Source organism: Mirounga angustirostris, unplaced genomic scaffold (genome assembly GCF_029215605.1).
Source record: "Mirounga angustirostris isolate CCGP_5_RB_7025 unplaced genomic scaffold, mMirAng1.0.hap1 SCAF_8, whole genome shotgun sequence".
Classification (NCBI taxonomy): Eukaryota; Metazoa; Chordata; class Mammalia; order Carnivora; family Phocidae; genus Mirounga; species Mirounga angustirostris.
In genome coordinates this window covers 28,050,357-28,069,509 of record NW_026991716.1, presented here as the reverse complement: position 1 = coordinate 28,069,509, position 19,153 = coordinate 28,050,357, and the positions used below count along the sequence as shown (strand labels likewise).

General features: G+C 48.3%; 1 protein-coding gene and 1 long non-coding RNA gene across 5 annotated transcripts; one reads left to right on the top strand and one right to left on the bottom strand.

Moving 5' to 3' along the window:
- Positions 1-110: 110 nt before the first annotated feature.
- Positions 111-15,977, bottom strand: ABCF1 (ATP binding cassette subfamily F member 1). 4 transcript variants are annotated; one of them, XM_064597296.1, is made up of 25 exons: positions 15,832-15,965; positions 10,704-10,750; positions 10,205-10,288; positions 9,951-10,080; positions 9,762-9,799; positions 9,570-9,677; positions 8,165-8,239; positions 7,963-8,079; positions 6,793-6,894; positions 6,305-6,427; positions 5,565-5,665; positions 5,382-5,467; positions 4,940-5,079; positions 4,706-4,854; positions 4,335-4,418; positions 4,018-4,142; positions 3,704-3,816; positions 3,395-3,566; positions 3,168-3,242; positions 3,006-3,076; positions 1,899-1,931; positions 1,647-1,815; positions 1,182-1,246; positions 1,023-1,095; positions 111-880 (listed from the first exon to the last, which is right to left on the bottom strand). In XM_064597296.1, the coding sequence occupies exons 1-25, from the start codon at positions 15,902-15,904 to the stop codon at positions 714-716; spliced, it is 2,520 nt and encodes an 839-aa protein (XP_064453366.1). In that variant the 5' UTR covers positions 15,905-15,965; the 3' UTR covers positions 111-713. The 4 variants fall into 4 exon arrangements, with proteins under 4 accessions (XP_064453366.1, XP_064453367.1, XP_064453368.1 ...); XM_064597297.1 differs by having other exon boundaries at positions 9,951-10,077; XM_064597298.1 differs by lacking the exon at positions 10,704-10,750 and having other exon boundaries at positions 15,832-15,977.
- On the top strand, positions 5,573-13,121 carry LOC135365539 (uncharacterized). Its single transcript, XR_010413560.1, has 3 exons — positions 5,573-5,701; positions 10,473-10,631; positions 13,004-13,121. It is a non-coding gene; the product is annotated as an uncharacterized LOC135365539 (long non-coding RNA).
- Positions 15,978-19,153: the final 3,176 nt, after the last annotated feature.

Below are 19,153 nucleotides of genomic sequence, written 5' to 3'. Positions count from 1 at the left end.
GAGCCAACAGTATTAGTGGGGAAGAGTGGATACCGAACGCTGCTAGCAAACAGACAAAAAGCAAATAAAAACGGAGAACAGTCCCAATTCCCACGAAATCTCCAAACAGCTAAGCGGCAACAACTCCTTTATTTCTTCCCCTTGTAAAGGGAGATTCAAGTTGAGTGGCAATTCTTTCCTGCCCCCAAGTCCCCAACTAGACAAGTGACTGCAGGCACCAAACCCTGGGCTGAGAACCTCAGAACCTGCCTCCAGCACTGCACTGCAACAGCTGTTTGTGTCGGTAAGTCAAAATTAAATCCACCAGAAACGAGCAGCACCACTCAGAGACCAGGAGACCAGCTGGGCCTGAAGCTTTCAGGTGGACCAGAGGCAGGGTTCTTAATGATAAAAGCGTCTCGAGACAACTGGCCACTTAAGCTTGGCTGGATGGAGCCTACACAGTGAAGGTCACCTCTGTATACGGAGGGACGTCAACGATAAGGCCAGCTTAGTTATCTGAAGAAAACTGAAACAAGACTGGTCTTTCAGAGAAAAGGAACCGATCAAAGTGGTACCCTGGTCACATCAAGATCATGCTCCGCCTTCCTGTGCCTAAGTAGCTGCTGGGTCAGCTGCAGACCAGAGGAAGGTGTCCAAGCGGAGAAAGGGAGACAACAGGGGACTTGTAGGCCACGCAAGCTTGTCGTTCAGGAGACTTCCAGAAGGAAAACTCACTCTCGGGGTCTGTTGACCATGACTTCGCCCAGGGCCTCCAACACTTCCCGTTTATAGTCCTCGAAGTCACCATCGATCTGGCTAACACTCTGCTCCTCCACCACCCACAGCTGGCAGTTGGTTTCTGTGATGAGTCGGGCATCGTGGCTGACGACAATCACAGCTTTGAAAAAAGATGAGAGAATGGAGGGCAGGGAGGGAGGCGGCAGAGGGGAATCAGAACCTGAAAGAAGGGAGCTCTGGCGAAGGGACACTACAGCCTGGTCCCCAAGGAAAGGAAGAGGGCACACCCTGAGCCAACTTACCGCCCTTGTATTCATTGATGGCTTCCCCGAGAGCATCAATAGACTCGATGTCCAAGTTATTGGTGGGTTCGTCCTACGGAGGAGACATTCCGTGACCAAGCATTACAATTCCTTTCATTACTGTCACATTTAGCCCCCCCCGCAGTCCACCTCACTCACCAAGATGAGGACATCAGGCTCCCGACAAGCCAGCTCAGCAAACACAACTCGGGCTTTCTGCCCACCTGTAGCAAAGGAAAGAGGAGGGCCATCACACTTCACTGCCTTATGTTTCTCTTTTTTTTTTTTAAAGATTTTATTTATTTATTTGAGACAGAGAGAATAAGAGAGAGGGAGTACATGAAAGGGGGGAGGGTCAGAGGGAGAAGCAGACTCCCCGCCGAGCAGGGAGCCCGATGCGGGACTCGATCCAGGGACTCCAGGATCATGACCTGAGCCGAAGGCAGTCGCTTAACCAACTGAGCCACCCAGGCGCCCACTGCCTTATGTTTCTGAAGATAAGCTGAATGTGTGTATGCAGAGATTCCCCAAGTCGTAGCCCCTCTTCTCTTCTGACTCAAAGTATAGTCTGGAAGTGTGAAAATTAAGGAGGACGACACCTTCCCTAGCCCCCTACAGTGGTACCAGAGAGTTTGCAGATCTGGATGGTGTGGGCGTGACTCTCAAGGCCAAAGCGGCCCAGGCACTTCCGGGCATCCTGGTAGGGCAGGTTGAAGCCCCGCTGCAGATACTCAGTGGGCGTCTCCTCCATGCGCAGCTGCTCTGCATACTGCTGGTTGAAGAAGCCAATTTTCTGCCCAAGAGAGGGAGGTGGTCTGTGAAAATCATACTTCCTCTCTCAGACTCTTTATTCCTTAATTTCCAAAGCCAACTTACCAGCCGGTGGTTCTTTCTCATTTCTCCACGAGTCTGCAAGGAAAAAGTATGTGGGGAGATAAGGAAAAGGGGAGAGGTGCTGCCGCTCCATATCCCAACTTTTCTGAAGGGGAGACAGATACCGGAATCGGTAGTCCATGCAGGAAAGGGAACCCGGATGTTCTCCCTAATGTGACAATGGCACACCCGAGAAAGGAGAAGAGCACAGAGCCAAAGGGCAGTGAAAGGAGAATAAAGAGGGGAGACAAAAAGCACAGATTCAGAACCAGGAGCGGACTGACCACAACCAAAGAACACCCCCTTCCCACCCAGGAAGACCCACCAATGGCATCTTTTTCAGCCTCAGATAGGGGTTAAGAGACAGTTTGTGAGAGGATCTAAAAACACCGTGTGGTGTGTGAAGAAAAGGGCCCTTCTCAACACTTTCCTGGAGGGAGTAAAGAGGGCTACAACCAATCTAAAGCACAGTATGGCAGTGTGTTGTAAAAGTCCTAAAAGCAATTCTAAGGAGGATATCCTAAAAAAACACTACATTCATGAACACATACGGTAAGAATATTTACTATACAACTGACCTTCAGTGAAAAAACAGAAATGATCGAAGTGACTGACATCAAATAAATCATAGTAGACCCACAAAAGACACAGATAACTACTGGCATGGAAAAATGCTTAATGTATATTACCTGAAAGAACTAGCTGTAAAACAATTCATCTGAGAGCCCATTTTTGTTAAAAAAAAAAATTATATGCACATTTGCAGAGAAAAAAGAAAAAGCAATCCATCAAAATTAATACCAGTGATCTCTAGAGTTTTCTCTGACTTAATGCAATTTCTAAGCATTCTATAATGGACTTGCATTTCTCGTATAACCAAAACACACGTGGGGGAGGGGTACCCCCAGTCCAGCTCCTCTTCTCCTGGCTCTCCCCTCCGACGCTGATCTACAGTGTTCTCCTCTATAGCACCTCTCAGGACAGTGAGTCCTCGATGGTGAGTTCCGTATTAAAATCTCCAGCACAGAAGGGGGCTCCCTGCTTCTAGCATCTGGTGAACAGCGCCTTTTCACACTTGTCCCGCTCTCCTGTCCTGGCTCCAGGACTTACGGGTGTCAGCTTGCCCGTCAGCAGCAGGAGCAGGGTGCTCTTCCCCACGCCGTTAGGGCCCACGATGCAGACTGCAAGGAGGAAGACAGGTAGTTAAAGAGGTCCCCAGAAACTGTCCCTGCAGTCCAGCTCCCCATCCCCAAGCACTCGACACCAACTCACTCCTTGAGTCCATGTCAATGCCAAAATCCAGATTCTTGAAGAGTGGTTTCTGCCCCTCATAACCAAACGTCACACCTGAGAACCAGGAAAAGAAGTGATTCACTTTCTGTTCAGGGTCCCCCTGAAGGTCCTGTCCTGGCCTTGAAGAGGAATGGATCCCATGCTGGGTGGAGGACGTGGGGTGCACATGCTTGCGCCCTGTGCTGCCGGACTCTGCAGCCGCTCACCGTGCAGACCCAGCACAGGAGGGCTGAGCGGCGGGGGGTTAGGGAAAGTGAAGCGCACAGTGTAGTCCTTGGGGCGCTTCAGGAGCTCCGGAGCCTCTTGTGATTCCTCATCCTGGTTTTTCCTCCGGCATTTCTGCTGCTTTCGAGTCAGGGCTTCCTTTGTTTGCTTTTCCTGGAAAGGAAGGGGAAAAGGAGAAATCCGCACCCTTCACAGCAGTCCCTGAAATGAAGGGTGGTGTCCCAGAGGCCCCCCTTTCTCCGTACTGACAGAAGAGCCCCCCCAGGCCAGGAAGATCCCCAGGTGCTCACCGCCTGCTTGGTGGACTTGCCACCTGCCTTTAGCTCCTTCAGCTTTTTCTCCTGCTTCTCATACTGCTTCAGCAGTTCTTTCTGCTTCTGCTGATACATCTTCTTGAAGGTCACTACGGCAGAAAAGGAGGATGAGCATCAACCATTGTCTTTCTCCCGAGCAGAGGGACAACTGGGACCAGTAAGGACAGAGGGGGGCATCACTGTCTAGACTCTGAAGACTTAGCTTATCACTACATCCCTATGCGGCCTTCCTCTGAGGCCCTTTCTTGAGGCCTCATCTCTTTCCTCCTCCTACAAATGATCCTACTTACTGTAATTGCCCCGATAGTAATGGAGCCGCTGGGCATCAAGATGGATAATATCAGTGCAGACATCATCCAGGAAGCCCTGGTCATGGGAGACGATGAGCAATGTCTTCCGCCAGCCCTGGAGGTAGCTGGGTTTTGGAAAAGAGTGTGGACATGTCACAATGGTCAGGTTAGGGTTAAGTCAGGGGAAGTAGACAGACAATGAAAAAAGGGAGGAAAAGAGGAAGTGCTAGACTGTAAGGACAGAGTGTGAACAGCTAGAGGAGACAAGGACAGAATGGGAACCAATGACACAAAGACTGTAATCGAGGGTGACGCACTTATTGAGCCAGATGACAGCATTGAGGTCCAGGTGGTTAGTGGGCTCATCCAACATCAGCAGTGTGGGCTCCATGAACAGCGCCCTAGAGGGTGGGGTGGCAGAATGTAGGATCGGGGTAGGAAGGTCTTTGCTCAGAAAATCCCACAGAACACTCCTTCCCCATCTCTCCTCAGAGAAGCTCCTGTGCAGGAGATGTCATTGAAAATGTACTACCAGGTAGGGAGGAAAGATCTTGAGTCTGATAATGCAGACAATATGGGAGGAAGTAGAAAGCCTTAAAACTCCCTCCTGGCCTTAGAACGGGAAGAAGGGAAAGCCCCCCAGCAGATGGAGGCTGGAAGGGGGAGGGTGGTGATGTGGGTGGCCCACCTGGCCAGGGAGACACGCATGCGCCAACCCCCCGAGAACTTCTGTGTGGGCCGATTCTGCATTTCAGGGTCGAAGCCCAGACCAGCCAGGATCCGCCGGGCTTTGGCCTCTGCAGCTGCTGCCCCAGTCGCCCGCAATTCCTCATACACCTGGAGGAGGGAGAAGAGGACACATGTCTGAAGGTTCCAGAAACCCCCAAGACTTAGCCCATGTCCCCTGCGCCATGTCCTCTACCTTCTCTAGCCTCTCAGCAGCTGTGTCGTCTCCCTGCTCCAGCTGCCCCTGGAGCCGTCGCTCCTCTTCCAGCAGCTTCAGTCGCTTGGTGTCAGCTCGAAGAACAGCCTGCACGGCTGGCGTCTCATCTGCTACCACCTCTGGGGGGCAAGGGGAGAACAGACAGGTCACCCAGAGAGCCAAGACTCCCATTCCTTCTTTCCTTCCGCTCTATTTCTGGTTTGCCTGACCTTGCCCAACACTTTGTACTTGTTCCAAATAAAATATTCTCTAGTCTCTCCTCTCCTTAGCATCCATCTCCCTGTCCCCAATCTCCCCCAGAACGCTTGCCCCACCATAACCACAATTTCTTCTATTCTTGGTTGACTCTTCTCCCCCAACTGCCCACCCCTCAGACCCGCTTCACTTCCCCCACAAGCCCCTGTCCCACCACTGGCCTCACCCTGCTCACACAGCAGCACGTCGATGTTGGGAGGGATGCTCAAGGCCCGGTTGGCGATATGCTTGAGGAGAGTGGTCTTGCCCTTGCTGGGGAATGAGAACTACTGGGACCAAGCCACCCCTGAAAATTTTCTTATTTTCCTTCCAGCCCCTTCCCCTGTACAGCTCCAGCCCCTCTCCTTACCCATTGGGCCCCACTAGCCCGTAGCGGCGGCCAGCTACGATGTACAGGTCTGCGTTGACAAATAACTCCTTGCCGTGGGCCGAGATACTGAACTTTTCCAGCTGTCGTCATCAGGGAAACAGTGGCAGAGGGAAGGAGTAAGTATATGAGAGCCCCCCTCTCACACAGCAGCTGCAACTTTCTCCCTGCTGAGAAGCCTCTGACAGACAGCTCCAGCATGGCCCTCTCCTCACCACGCTGGTCTCCTTCCTGTCCACTGCTTTGGACAGCAGTCTCCCAGATTCTTTTTTTTTTTTTTTTTTTTTTTAGATTTTATTTATTTGCGAGAGAGAGAACGAGAGACAGAGAGCATGAGAGGGAGAAGGGTCAGAGGGAGAAGCAGATTCCCTGCTGAGCAGGGAGCCTGATGCGGGACTCGATCCCGGGACTCCAGGATCATGACCTGAGCCGAAGGCAGTCACTTAACCAACTGAGCCACCCAGGCGCCCAGTCTCCCAGATTCTAAGCCAGTCTAGCCCATCCCACCCTACTTAGCCCCCAAGGGCGGACCCCTCTACTTCTGTTGATTTTCTTATTTTCTCGCTGAAGGTGGCAGAACTCAAGGTATGGAACACCCCTCCCAGCTTTCTTCCAGTGGACTAAGCCACTCATACCTTACTTCCTCGGCTGCCATGGCTACTCAGGGAAAGGTGGCACTTCCCTGAGCAAAATGGTTGGGCGGGAGCTCCCTCAGACCTTACCTTAATGTCAGATGCATTTTCTAACATGGCTTGGCGGGAGGACATCTCTGCTTGGGACACGGAGAAATCATTTTCAGCAGCATTGGCTGCTTTTAATGAAGCCACCTGGCGCTCGTACTCCATCTGAGAAGGAAGGAAAATCACTTATGAGGCCACTGTCTGCCAGTTATCCGTCACAACACAGTCACATGTCATCAGCCACCAAAAAAAAAAAGCTAACAGGATACACTTCTTTCCTTATTCCAACTGTTTTTCTTGCAGTAACCCCCGAAGCTCTCTTTTCTTGCCCTCCCAATTCAGAGATCCCCTATTTGAAAACATATGTTTTTAAAGATTTTAAGTAATCTCTATGCCCAAGGCGGGGCTTGAAGTTACAACCCCAAGATCAAGAGTCGCATACTCTAACGACTGAGCCAGCCAGGTGCACTACCCACCCCCACTGAAATATTAAAAAAACCAAATGCTCCTAACATCGACCAAGGTCTTACCTGTTTCTTCAGCTTTTTCTTCTCCTTTTTGCTAAGGTGAGCATAAGGATCATCAGCCTTAGACTCCCCTTCCTCTTCTTCCTCTTCTTCTTCCTCTGAACCCTGTGAGAACCAGGGGGTGATAAAAAAACAAGAGACTCCTTCTAGAACTCAGATTTCATGTCATTCACCCAGTCCCACAGCTTGTTCCTTCTCCACCCCGAGTCCTGAAATATCTTGCTGGGTGCTCTCGCTCTCATACACACCCCTGGGCTCCCTCGAGTCCTTCAGCCACTTCTGCCACCAGGAATTATATAAGACAAATGGTATGAACATGCATGTATAAAATATTAACAATTCTACATACCTACAAATTTAACTACCCATACCACTGGGAGGGAGGGGAATAAATGAAACAGGTTCCTTTCTTCATGTATCAAATGAATTTCTGTGGCTTACATGCTAACATGCAAAGAAAAGGTCCAGGAACCCTAACATACAGCACTGAGTGATCTATGTGAATCCAGAATCAGAAAGTGCTAGAGGTGCAGGGACCTCACAAATCACTAGATCACACAGACAACTGAGCCCCCTGAGGTGCAAAGGTCACACAGCTGGTGAATGGCAGAGCCAGAACCCAGATCATCTGAGGCTAACACCAGGGTCCTTTCCTCTCTGAATCAAGAGCTGAATGGGGCATGGGCCAAAGCTTACCTGATGCCTATTTTTATATGGCCCACAAGCTAAGAATGGTTTTACATTTTCTTTCTTTCTTTTTTTTTTTTAAAGATTTTATTTATTTATTTGAGACAGAGAGAATGAGAGACAGAGAGCATGAGAGGGAGGAGGGTCAGAGGGAGAAGCAGACTCCCTGCCGAGCAGGGAGCCCGATGCGGGACTCGATCCAGGGACTCCAGGATCATGACCTGAGCCGAAGGCAGTCGCTTAACCAACTGAGCCACCCAGGTGCCCCGGTTTTACATTTTCAAAGAGTCGTTTTAAAAAAAAGAATATGCATCAGAGATGGTATGTGGTCCACAAAGCCAGAAATATTTACTATGTAGCCCTTTACAGATGGTTGTCAACTCCTGTAGTAGTAAAAACACCCCCAGGTTCTCCTCCCCTCCCCAAAACAAGGGCCACAGAGTGCTAGTCCCTCAGCCCATCTTTTCCCAACACCAAAATACACACCTGCTCTGCTTTCTTGGCCTTCTCCTTCCCTTGTCTGGGTGGCTCCTTTTCTTTTGTTATTTCTTCTTCTTCATCTTCCTCCTCTTCATTGTCCAGAGCAGCAAATTTATTGTGAGGCTAACAGGGAAGACAGCAGGTCTGATGAAATGTTCTAATTCCTGAGAGCCAGCAGGGGACCCTCCTCCTGCCAATACTCCCTCACCTTGGCCTTCCCCTTTGACTTCTCTTCCTTTCCCTTTCTGCCCTTCAGCCCAGGCTGTTGTTCCTCAGATACAGCCTGGAGAACACACACAGACAGAAAATTAATTTACTACCTTGTTGTTTACTAAGCATTTTTTTTTTTTTAAGATTTTATTTATTTATTTGACAGAGAGACAGAGAGCACAAGTAGGCAGAGAGGCAGGCAGGAGGAGAGGGAGAAGCAGGCTCCCCGCTAAGCAGGGAGCCCGACACGGGGCTCGATCCCAGGACCCTGGGATCATGACCTGAGCCAAAGGCAGCCGCTTAACTGACTGAGCCACCCAGGTGCCCCTTTACTAAGCATTTCTAAGGAATCTAGAACTGGGAATTAACTATACCAAGTGCTGCTGAAAACAAAACGAGATCTAGGAAAACCCTAGCTTCCGGCTTGAGATGTAACAGTGAAGAGCTAATTAGATGATGTTAGCAAAGCTAAGGGACCGTGAAATCAGGAAAACAAGCAATGTGGGTGGGGTGGCACTAGCACTGGAGGGCTTCAGAGGGCAAATCTTGAGAGGAGATAATGGATGTTGAGCTTGGAAAAGGCATTCGAAGGAAAAGGGAAGACACAGCATAAAGAACAAAGAAAGGCTTCAGGGTGTCTGGCTGGCTCAGTTGGTAGAGCATGTGATTCTTGACTTTGGGGTTTTGGATGTAATTGGATATAAAAATTACTTAAAACGAACAAACAAAAGCCTCCAAAAAATGCTTCAAAAGACATAGAAATGAATGCTGAGGTATGAACAGGCTGATCTAAAACACACACATGGAAGAATCCCAAGTAACCCTGCAGAAGGGTCCAAGTGGAAGAGCAAAGACTTGAGGTCCTTTGTTTCAGATTTTGAGTCTGAAGGCCACAGAATCATTGCAGACTTCTGAGTGATGAGAATAGATATTAAAAAGCTAATTTGATAGTGTCAGGAAGACAGACCTAGAGGAACTTGTTAGTTAGTTTGTACGTATGTATGAATTAATTAATTAATTAATTAGCAGGGTTCATGCCCAGTATGGAGCCCAAAGCAGGGCTTAAACTTGCAGGGCTTGAACCCACGACCCTGAGACCAAGACCTGAGCTGAGATCAAGAGCTGGATGCTTACCCAACTGAACCACCCAGATACCCCTACAAGAACTGGTTTATAAGCAGGAAAAGGGCGGCCTGGCTGGCTCAGTCAGTGGAACATGTGACTCTTGATCTCAGGGTTGTGAGTTCAAGCCCCACTTGGGTGTAGAGATTACTTAAAAATAAATCTTAAAAAAAATAAAAATTTAAATAAATAAACGCAGGGAAAAAAGCAAAGCAATTATCACACCACAGCCAGAAGGCGCTACGTGGGGTGGGAGTGACCAGCAGAGCTGCCACTTTCACCTTATTGATCCGATTCTTCTCCAGCTTGGCAGGCTTAGGAGGATGTTTTTCTTCTTCCTCTTCACCCTCACTCTGATCCTGAATCAGGGCTGCAAAAACATTACCAGCCTAGAGAATGAAAGGGCCAGAGAAGTCAGTGGGATGGTCAAGGTTGCCCCCTTGGGGTCCCTGTTTACAACACATATGGCTTACCTTAGTTTTCTTCCCTCCTCGGGGTACGGGGGCAGGGACTGAAATGATAAGGGGAGACGATGAGGTAGGAAATGATTATAATGTCTGGTTCTTCAGTCTAATCCAACTCAAAGAACAAGGAATGAGGCACTTTACTATTCATGATTCAGGGATTCTGGGAACCCATTTCCCCTCAGGTCATTTATTTACCCTCATCCTCCTCATCACTGGCTGGCACAGAGAGCTTCTTAAGACGCTCCATGAGCTCTTTCTCTTCTCCATCATCATCCACATCCTTCTTTCGCCGGCCTTTTCGGGTGTCTCGTTTCTTTTTTTGCTGCTGAAAGGAAAACAGAGTAAGCCCAGTCCCCTGCTGCATCTCTGCCTGAGAGAGTTCCCCATGAGCTCAGGGAACCAACGTGGGCTAGGCAGGGGCTGGTGGATGGACCCCCTAACACTTGAACCTGCTGTTGCTGTTGCTCCTTCTCCTTGAGCACTTTCTCTTCTTCCCCAGCCTGTTTGTCTTCTACAGCTAGCTCCTCAAAGAACTGCAAAGGAATTAAGATACAGGTAAATGTGTCTCTGAGACCAACCAAGCCCTTCTCTGCCACACACAGGCCCACTGACCCTCCAGTCCACTCTCACCTTCCTTCCTCTCTTGACAAGATCTTTCCTCCTCCCTTGAACCCCCCACCTCCTTCACATGGCCATATATTTTTTTTTTTTTTTAAGATTTTATTTATTTGAGAGAGCAAAAGTGAGAGAGATCACAGAGGGAGAGGGAGAAGCAGACTCGCCGCTGAGCAGGGAGCCCGATGCAGAACTCGATCCCAGGACCCTGAGATCATGACCTGAGCTGAAGGCAGATGCTTAACCAACTGAGCCACCCAGGTATCCCACATGGTCATATTTTGATTGGAAACACCCATGGTCGTTTCTCACCCACAACCCTCATTTCCTCACCGTTTTTTTGGTCTTTTTGTCCTTCTTCCCCTTCTTCACCACTTTGTCTAGAAGGTTAAGCAGACATTGTGAATGCTTATCTACAAATTCCAAAGCAGCATGACCTTCCCTGCAAAGCTCTCAGTGGCTCCACCCTATTTTACTATTTTCTATCATTCCCTAGGCATCTGCACTGTCCCACAAAAGACAATGGTGCCTTGGTGGCAGTGGAAGGGAGAAGGAGAATTCATACGGTAAAGACAGAGGTGGGGAGTAAGCAGCCACAATATTCAGAGATGACTCCTATGTTTTTTGTTTTTTAAAGATTTTATTTATTTTATTTTATTTTATTATTTTATTTATTTTTAAGTAATCTCTATACCCACCATGGGGCTCAAGCCCACAACCCTGAGATCAAGAGTCCTACACTCCACCGACCAGGTGCCCCAATGACTCCTATATTTTTAGCTTGGCAAAATTAGTTGCACTAGTGGTACTATTTATTAACTCAGAATATACTGGAAGGGAAGGTCCCCTCTCCCCACCCCTGCCGCCCATGAGGGGAAAAGTAGGACAAAAATATTATAAATTCAGTTTCCCGTATCATTTGTGAAAAGCACAGGATCATGTGAACAGAGCTCTCTGGTAAGTAAACGAGTATCTGGGTCTATGCGCCACCTTCTCTGCTCACATCACATTCTAGCACAAATCACACTGCGTTTTATTTAACTGTTTGTACATCAGTCTTTCATCCCAGAGAACAACCTGACAGACTGTCTGGCTTGGGTTCCCATGGATGAAAGTGGGATGTCCTATATAAAACCTGACTGAACAAATTCCAGCCCCCGCGTTCTATCCAACCCTGTTTCCCTGAAGGCAACTCCCTCTACTACTCTGCCTAACTTCCTCTCTCCCTGCCCCCATCAGACAGGGACGCAACCAGGAGCCTCAAAACCTCTCTTCCTGTCCAGGCCTACCCACCATCATATTCCCCTCCAAACAATCCCATCCATCCACTGGTATCCAGTTCTATCCAGGAGCACTCCTGTAACCATTTAGCTAGAAAGAAAGAGAAAGAGAAAGAAAGAGAGAGAGAGAGAGAGAGAAAGAAAGAAGGAAAGAAAGGCTTTCTACTACCTACCACATTAAGTTTTTTTTTTTTTAAAGATTTTATTTATTTATTTGACAGGGAGAGAGATAGCGAGAGCAGGAACACAGCAGGGGGAGTGGGAGAGGGAGAAGCAGGCTTCCCGCGGAGCAGGGAGCCCGAAGCGGGGCTCGATCCCAGGACCCTGGGATCATGACCTGAGCCGAAGGCAGATGCTTAACGACTGAGCCACCCAGGCGCCCCCCCCCTTTTTTTTTTAAGATTTTATTTATTTATTTGAGAGAGAGAATGAGAGAGACAGAGCATGAGAGGGGGGAGGGTCAGAGGGAGAAGCAGACTCCCCGCCGAGCAGGGAGCCCGATGCGGGACTCGATCCCGGGACTCCAGGATCATGACCCGAGCCGAAGGCAGTCGCCCAACCAACTGAGCCACCCAGGTGCCCCCCCCCCCTTTTTTTAAAGATCTTATTTTTTTATTTGACAGAGAGAGACACAGTGAGAGAGGGAACACAAGCAGGGGGAGTGGGAGAGGCTTCTTCCCGCGGAGCAGGGAGCCCGACGTGGGGCTCGATCCCAGGACCCTGGGACCATGACCTGAGCTGAAGGCAGACGCTTAACGACTGAGCCACCCAGGCGCCCCATCTCTCTTTTTTTTTAAGGTAGACTCCATGCCCAACGTAGGGCTTGAACTCCTGATCCTGAGATCAAGAGTCACATTCTCTGCCAACTGAGACAGTCAGACGTCCCCCACATTAAGTATTTTTAGGCTAAAATTCCATAGTCCACAGTAATCCATTATTCAAGAACATTTTACTGAACATCCACTCTGCCTAAAACTGGAGTTATCAAAGGACAATCCCTGTAATTTAAGGCTTTGCAAACTAAAAGGGCCCTATCCTACCTTTTCTGCTATATGTTTCCCTACCCACACCTATGTTCTGGACATTGACCTCTCTTTCCCAGGCACACGTAGTCTGTCTTTGCTTAATCTGTGTCTTCCATCCAGAACATATTTCAAAATTTGATCCCCACATCGTGAGTTGAAAAGATGTGCAGAAAAAATAATGAAAGGTATTATATGCTATTCCAAAGAGTTTAATCCTAAGGACATTTTTGTTGTTGTTGCTTTAAAGATTCTATTTATTTTAGAGAAAGAGAGTGTAGGGGGAGGGGCAGAGAGAGAGGGAGAAAGAGTTATTTTTTTTTTTTTTAAGATTTTATTTGAGAGAGAGAGTGCGCGGGCACATGCACAAGCACGGGGGCAGCAGGCAGAGGGAGAAGCAGGCCCCCCACTGAGCAAGGAGCCTGACGCGGAACTCGATCCCAGGACCCTGAGATCATGACCTGAGCTGAAGGCAGACGCTTAACCGACTGAGCCAGCCAGCCGCCCCGAGGAAAAAGAGTCTTAAGCGGACTCCGCACTGAGCACGGAGCCTGACTCCTGACTCGGGGCTCGATATCATGACCCAGAGATCACGACCTGAGCCAAAACCAAGAGTCTGACGCTTAACCGACTGCACCACTCAGACGCCCCAATCCTAAAGATATTAAGACAGAGGACCCACTGCCGTACAGAAGAAGGAATGGCATGATCAGCTCACCTTGACAACGCTGAGGAGTGACTCGTCCCAGGTACTAATTTCTCCCCAAGCCTAACACAACCACATCAACTCTCCTTCCTTTAAATCTCTTTTGAATTTTAAACCTCACTTTGGTCCAGGAAAAAGCTAAGTATGGCTTAAGCAATGCTGTATCTTCCATCTCTCCTCCTCTAACAAACAGCTCCTCCCCTTCAGTACACCACTTAAGCTGCTCCTAACTCCAAAGCCTAACAGAACACTTCCCTTAACCTTAACATCTCCTCGCCCAATTACTGTTTGCTACCCTTGTCTTCAGAAGTCTCCAAAGTACAATCCACACCAGCTCTGCTTCATTTCCCACTCCTTTCCGAACATACTTCAAATCCAATTTGCCAAAGTTGCCATGTCCCCTTAGGTGCTCAACCCAAAAAGTGTATTTTTAGTCCTGATTTTGCAATACTTCTCTGCAACATTCTATGCTACCACCTCGTCAGTGTTTTACTTCCCTCCTGTCTTTACTTAATTTCAGGGATCTTGTTGCTTCTGGTCTGCCTCTAGTTTCTCTGACGGCTCACCTTTTTCAGTCTCATCTCTTCTGCCTCCTTCCCTTACTTCCTTTAATTGTTGAGGTTCTTTCGGGTTCCTGTCTTCTGTCCTCTTTTGGCTTCAATCTGCATACTCTCCCTAGCAGACTTCTCTGCATCCAATGTTTCAACAACACACCTGTATCTTTACTTCCAGCCTAAGATCTCTCTTCTTGCCATCTGCCTTAGAAGTTTCCCAGAAATCCCCAACTTGGCATTCAAAAATTGACCTTATCTCTTCCCACTCCCAATCCTACAGCCCATTCCTGATTTCAAGCAATAGTCTACTACCCACTGAGTTACTTGAGTGTCCTTCTTCTTCTTTCTTCCTTCAGTCAGTTCTCAGACCTGCTCAATGCTATTTCCTCAGTAACTCTTTAGTCTTCACTGCCTTGGCTTACTCTCTTACTACTTCTCACCTAAATCATCGCCAGAGCCTCTTCCATGGTCATCCTGCCTCCAATCTTGACCAATTCAAGCCATTCTCCACTGCTCAGTGTTGTCGGGATGAGTTGATCAGATCATTCCTTAAGCACTTTAATGAGTCCTCCTTAATGTCTTCAGGATTAAAGTCTTTGGAATAGTGTATGAAGGGCGCCTGGGTGGCTCAGTTGGTTAAGCGACTGCCTTCGGCTCAGGTCATGATCCTGGAGTCCCGGGATCGAGTCCCGCATCCGGCTCCCTGCTCGGCAGGGAGTCTGCTTCTCCCTCTGACCCTCCTCCCTCTCATGCTCTCTGTCTCTCATTAAAAAAAAAAAAAAATAGTGTATGAAGTCTTCCATTATTTGTCTCCTGCACATCTTTCCAACCCCATCACATTAGTCACTCAATACTGGGAACCAGCCAGGCTCACCTGTCTTTACCTTTGCACAGACTTCTTCCTCTGCTTGGAATGCTTCTCCCCTGGCTAACACACACTGATCCTTCCAGAATCAACTCAGCTACCACATATTCCTGAGAGGATATGCGGACATTCCTACCCTATCTGTCTGAATAGATGCTTCTCCTCTCTGCTCTAGTCTCATAGCATTCTCAAGTACATTCATCACTCCGTCAACTACTTTCTGATTAATGCTGTCCCCTCCATTAAACTGGGTGCCCCTTTGGGGCAAGTCTTATTTTTTAATCTCTACGTTCCCAGTTCTCTACCAGGTATACAAGAGGCATCCAATGAATGCTTGTAAAATTAGTCACTGTGTACCTAGTAATTATTTGTATCCATTTTCTCTCCCCTTGGAGTGCCTTCAAATTTGAGAGTATGTCTTCGTATTTTTTTCTCCCCGGGCCCCAAGCACAGTACATATCGTGATTAAAAGCAGCTGCTCAACAAACATTCGCTACTTTTAAGTAAACCTTAACTCTCATTCCAACACCCAGTAGCTAGCTACACTACACTCCTGCTCCAGATGAACCTGATGTGTATTATGCAATAGCTCAAGAGGAAGTCATCCCCTCGCCCCCGAGCGGGTATGGGTGGGTGGCGTGGTATGTGTGCGTGCGTGCATGAGCGCGCAGTGGGAGGGGTATGAGGCACTGCTTACAGATCCCTGTGGAATGTGGAATACAGTATGATGGGGAAGATGTCCAAAAGAGAAAGGGGACTTTCTGATTTCTCCCCATCTCTCCCAAAGCACCATATGTTTTTCCTTGTCTCTTGCCCAGTCCCACTGAAACTCGTTCGCGACAGCCCGGCACTTTTTCTTTCGTTCCCACCCAACTCCCTCCGGCCTGGATAAACACTTTCCAGCCCCATTATACGCATGCGCAGTGGCCTTCCTCACGGCCCGGTCTGTCACACACCCCGTGACCCCTTCCTAAAACACGCGTACTCTCTTCTCCCCTTTTCTCCCTCGTTGGTTCCCTGCCTATCAGCCTCACCTGTGGGGCTCGTACTCTCTCCATCCCCGATCCATTCGGGTTCCGGCGGCTGCTGCTTGGGTCCCTTCGGCATCTCGGTGGCAGTTGCAGCTACTCTGGAGACGCCGGGCGCTATTTCCGCTTCCGGCAGCGTGGGGTCCCTAAGGGGGCGGGCTCTCCACCGCCGGCCCCGTCCTTCGGCGGTGCACGTGCGCGCCGCGCCGTCATCTCGGGGGCGTGCCTGCGGGGACTGGGCGGAGCCGGCGTCCGCTTAGTCCCACAACGTCAGCAAAGCACTTAGGGCTGTCGGGGAATCCTGAGCCGGTGACTCCACGACGCTGCATGACTAAGTACTGAACGTAGTAATTTCGGGCTAGTGCGGAGGAGCAGAGGTATCCTTTTTTCCTTTGTTTTTGTTTTTTAAGTGGTAGGAGCAGAAAGACGCAGTCCATCTACTTAGGAAGAGGCCTGGTGTTGAGATATGTCGCAAAGCCATCAAGTGTAGAGTCGTAAACGATGAACTGTCGCCTAACAGTGGTGAAGCTTGGGTTCATTTTTGGTGTGGTGGTGGGGCTAACAGTTTTTCTGAGGTATAATTGATACACAATAAACTGCACATACAATAAATTGTCGGGGAATAAACTGCAAAATGTACAATTGGATCAAAGTTTTGACATATATATAACCATTAAACCACCACCACAGTCAAGATTTGGGTTTGCTTCTAACTGTACCACTTAATAGAAGTGGGAGCAAGATGCTCCCATAGCTCTTTCAGCTCCCGTTCTCCCCTTAAACCATTATAACCATGCTTTTGTCTCTATACCATTATGAGTCCATTCTTGCCAAGATCAACAGATAGGGGGCCAATTCTCTGTCCTTATCTTACTCTCCCAGCAGCATTTGACACACATACATGATCATTCTCACTTCTTTGGTTTTTTTTCAGGGATCCTGCTCTCTGTGGGTTTCCCTTCCATTAAAGGGCTGCTCCCTTTCCCTCCTTTCCTGGCTTCTCCTTAGGTCTAAATGTTTTGAGGCACATTCTTTGACATTCTCTATCTAGACTTACCACTTATGTCTCATGACTTTATTTTTTTTCAAGATTTTATTTATTTATTTGACAGAGAGACAGCGAGAGAGGGAACCCAAGCAGGGGGAGTGGGAGAGGGAGAAGCAGGCTTCCCGCGGAGCAGGGAGCCTGATGCGGGGCTCGATCCCAGGACCCTGGGATCATGACCTGAGCCGAAGGCAGATGCTTAACGACTGAGCCACCCAGGTGCCCCGACTTTTTTTTTTTTTTTTTTAAAGATTTTATTTATTTGACAGAGAGAGACACAGCGAGAGAGGGAACACAAACAGGGGGAGTGTGAGAGGGAGAAGCAGGCTTCCTGCGGAGCAGGGAAGACCCATGCGGGGCTCGATCCCAGGACCCCAGGATCATGACCTGAGCCGAAGGCAGACGCTTAATGACTGAGCCACCCAGGTGCCCTGTCTCATGACTTTAAATACCATCCATAACTGATGAAGATCCCCCAATTTTTTTTAAAAGATTTTATTTATTTATTTGACAGAGAGAGAGATAGTGAAAGAGGAAACACAAGCAGGGGGAGTGGGAGAGGGAGAAGCAGGCTTCCCGCCGAGCAGAGAGCCTGATGTGGGGCTTGATCCCAGGACCCTGGGACCATGACCCGAGCCGAAGGCAGAGGCTTAACGACTGAGCCACCCAGGCACCCCCCAAATTTCTCTTCTTGACCCCAACTTCTGCCCTAAGCTCCAGGCTCACAAATCCAACTGCTCATTGGACATCCTCTCTGAGATCTCTAATAAATATGTCAAATTAATATGTATAAAACCGAGCTCTTGTTTTTACTCCTTAACCCTTTGTCTCTTCCAGATTTCCCATCAAGAAATCACACCACCTTTCATTTAGTTACTTGGGCCCAAACTGAAAGGTCATTCTCTTTCTTCATTCCCCCTCATCAGCAAGCCATGTCTACTTCATTTATTCAAAAAATATATTTATTAAGCAAAGAGAAGACACTACACTCTGAGATATCTCCCCAACCCCCTCTGGCCAACCCTCCTCCATCTCCTTGTCGGTTTCATCCTCATTCTTACTTGGCCACCAAATGTCAGGCCTCCTCCAGGCTGTTCCTGGGCCCTCTCTTCTTCCCACTTGACATTCTCCTCTCAGGTGACTTCAGCAACGGATTCCTCAGAGAGTTCTACCCAACCACCACATCCTATGTAGCCCCCGACCATTATTCTCTATACGGTACCTCATTTATTTCCTTCATATCATTAATCACAACCTGTAATTATTCATGTGTTCACTTTTGAGAAGAACAGCCCCTGACAACTGGAATTGGCCTGATTCTAACAGCTTGGCCATGGTGCTCAGGTTGAACATAACCTCACAGAACACCAATGTCAGCCAAGGCTACTGTGACTGTCATGAAGTATGACAAAGTTCATAATCTCTAAGCACAAAGACAAGGTCATTCTGCAAACACCATAAATATTAAATAGCCCCCTCTCCACTAAAATGATGGCTTTTTTTGACCAGCTATACTTTTAGCCATGTTTCATTTCTCCCTCCTTCTATATGAGATTATATTGCCCTCACTTCCTGATAGCACCCAACCCAGAACAATTTCGTTCCCTGAACCTTCCCCCCAAATCACCTAGCACAAACCCTAGTCCTGTCATTCCTAACCTCTTCTAGTGAGATAACCTCTGCGGAGTTAATATATCCAGTTGCTTGACTATGGGTGTGTTCCTGGTGGTCTTTGGCTGGAGGGCATTGACACTTTTAGTCTTACTCTCTACTGCACCCCGAAATTTTAGCAGAGGGGCTAATAGAGGATGTTCATCCTGTAAGTCCAGTATTTTGCTTAGCACATAGCTGCTTGAATAAAGATCACTTATCCAAGCTTCAGTGGCAGCCAGGAAGACTAGTTATTACAGTCAGTGGCATAAAGTTGAAGAGCTGTATTAGCTTTAAGGAAATTTCCTCCAAGACAGCTGGTGTCCTCTGCCCTTCCTGGTGCATACTGAGAATTGGAACATGGATAAGCTATCTTCACTTTCCAAACCATGAATAGGAGGATCTGACCCCAGTAATTGTGGAGCTGAAACCTGGGGGGAGGGGTTCTGAATACCTGAGGTAGTGGCCTGATACCTTGGGCTGTCTACCTCTCCAACTGTACGAAATAAACTTCTATTTTGCTTTAAGACTACCTTTGGTTTCTGTTACAACTGAACTTAAAAGCTGATAAACTGGGTCATAGTAGGTACTTAATAATCAATGTTTCCATGCTTATGGTTTAACTACCACCTA

Excerpts from the sequence above, each read along its gene's own strand:
- ABCF1 (XM_064597296.1), bottom strand. The coding sequence starts at position 15,904 with ATGCCGAAGGGACCCAAGCAGCAGCCGCCGGAACCCGAATGGATCGGG. Across the intron at positions 9,678-9,761 it reads GAGGAGGGAAGAAAACTAAG|GCTGGTAATGTTTTTGCAGC; the intron begins GTAAGCCATATG and ends TTCATTCTCTAG. Across the intron at positions 1,247-1,646 it reads CCAGATCTGCAAACTCTCTG|GTGGGCAGAAAGCCCGAGTT; the intron begins GTACCACTGTAG and ends CCTTTGCTACAG.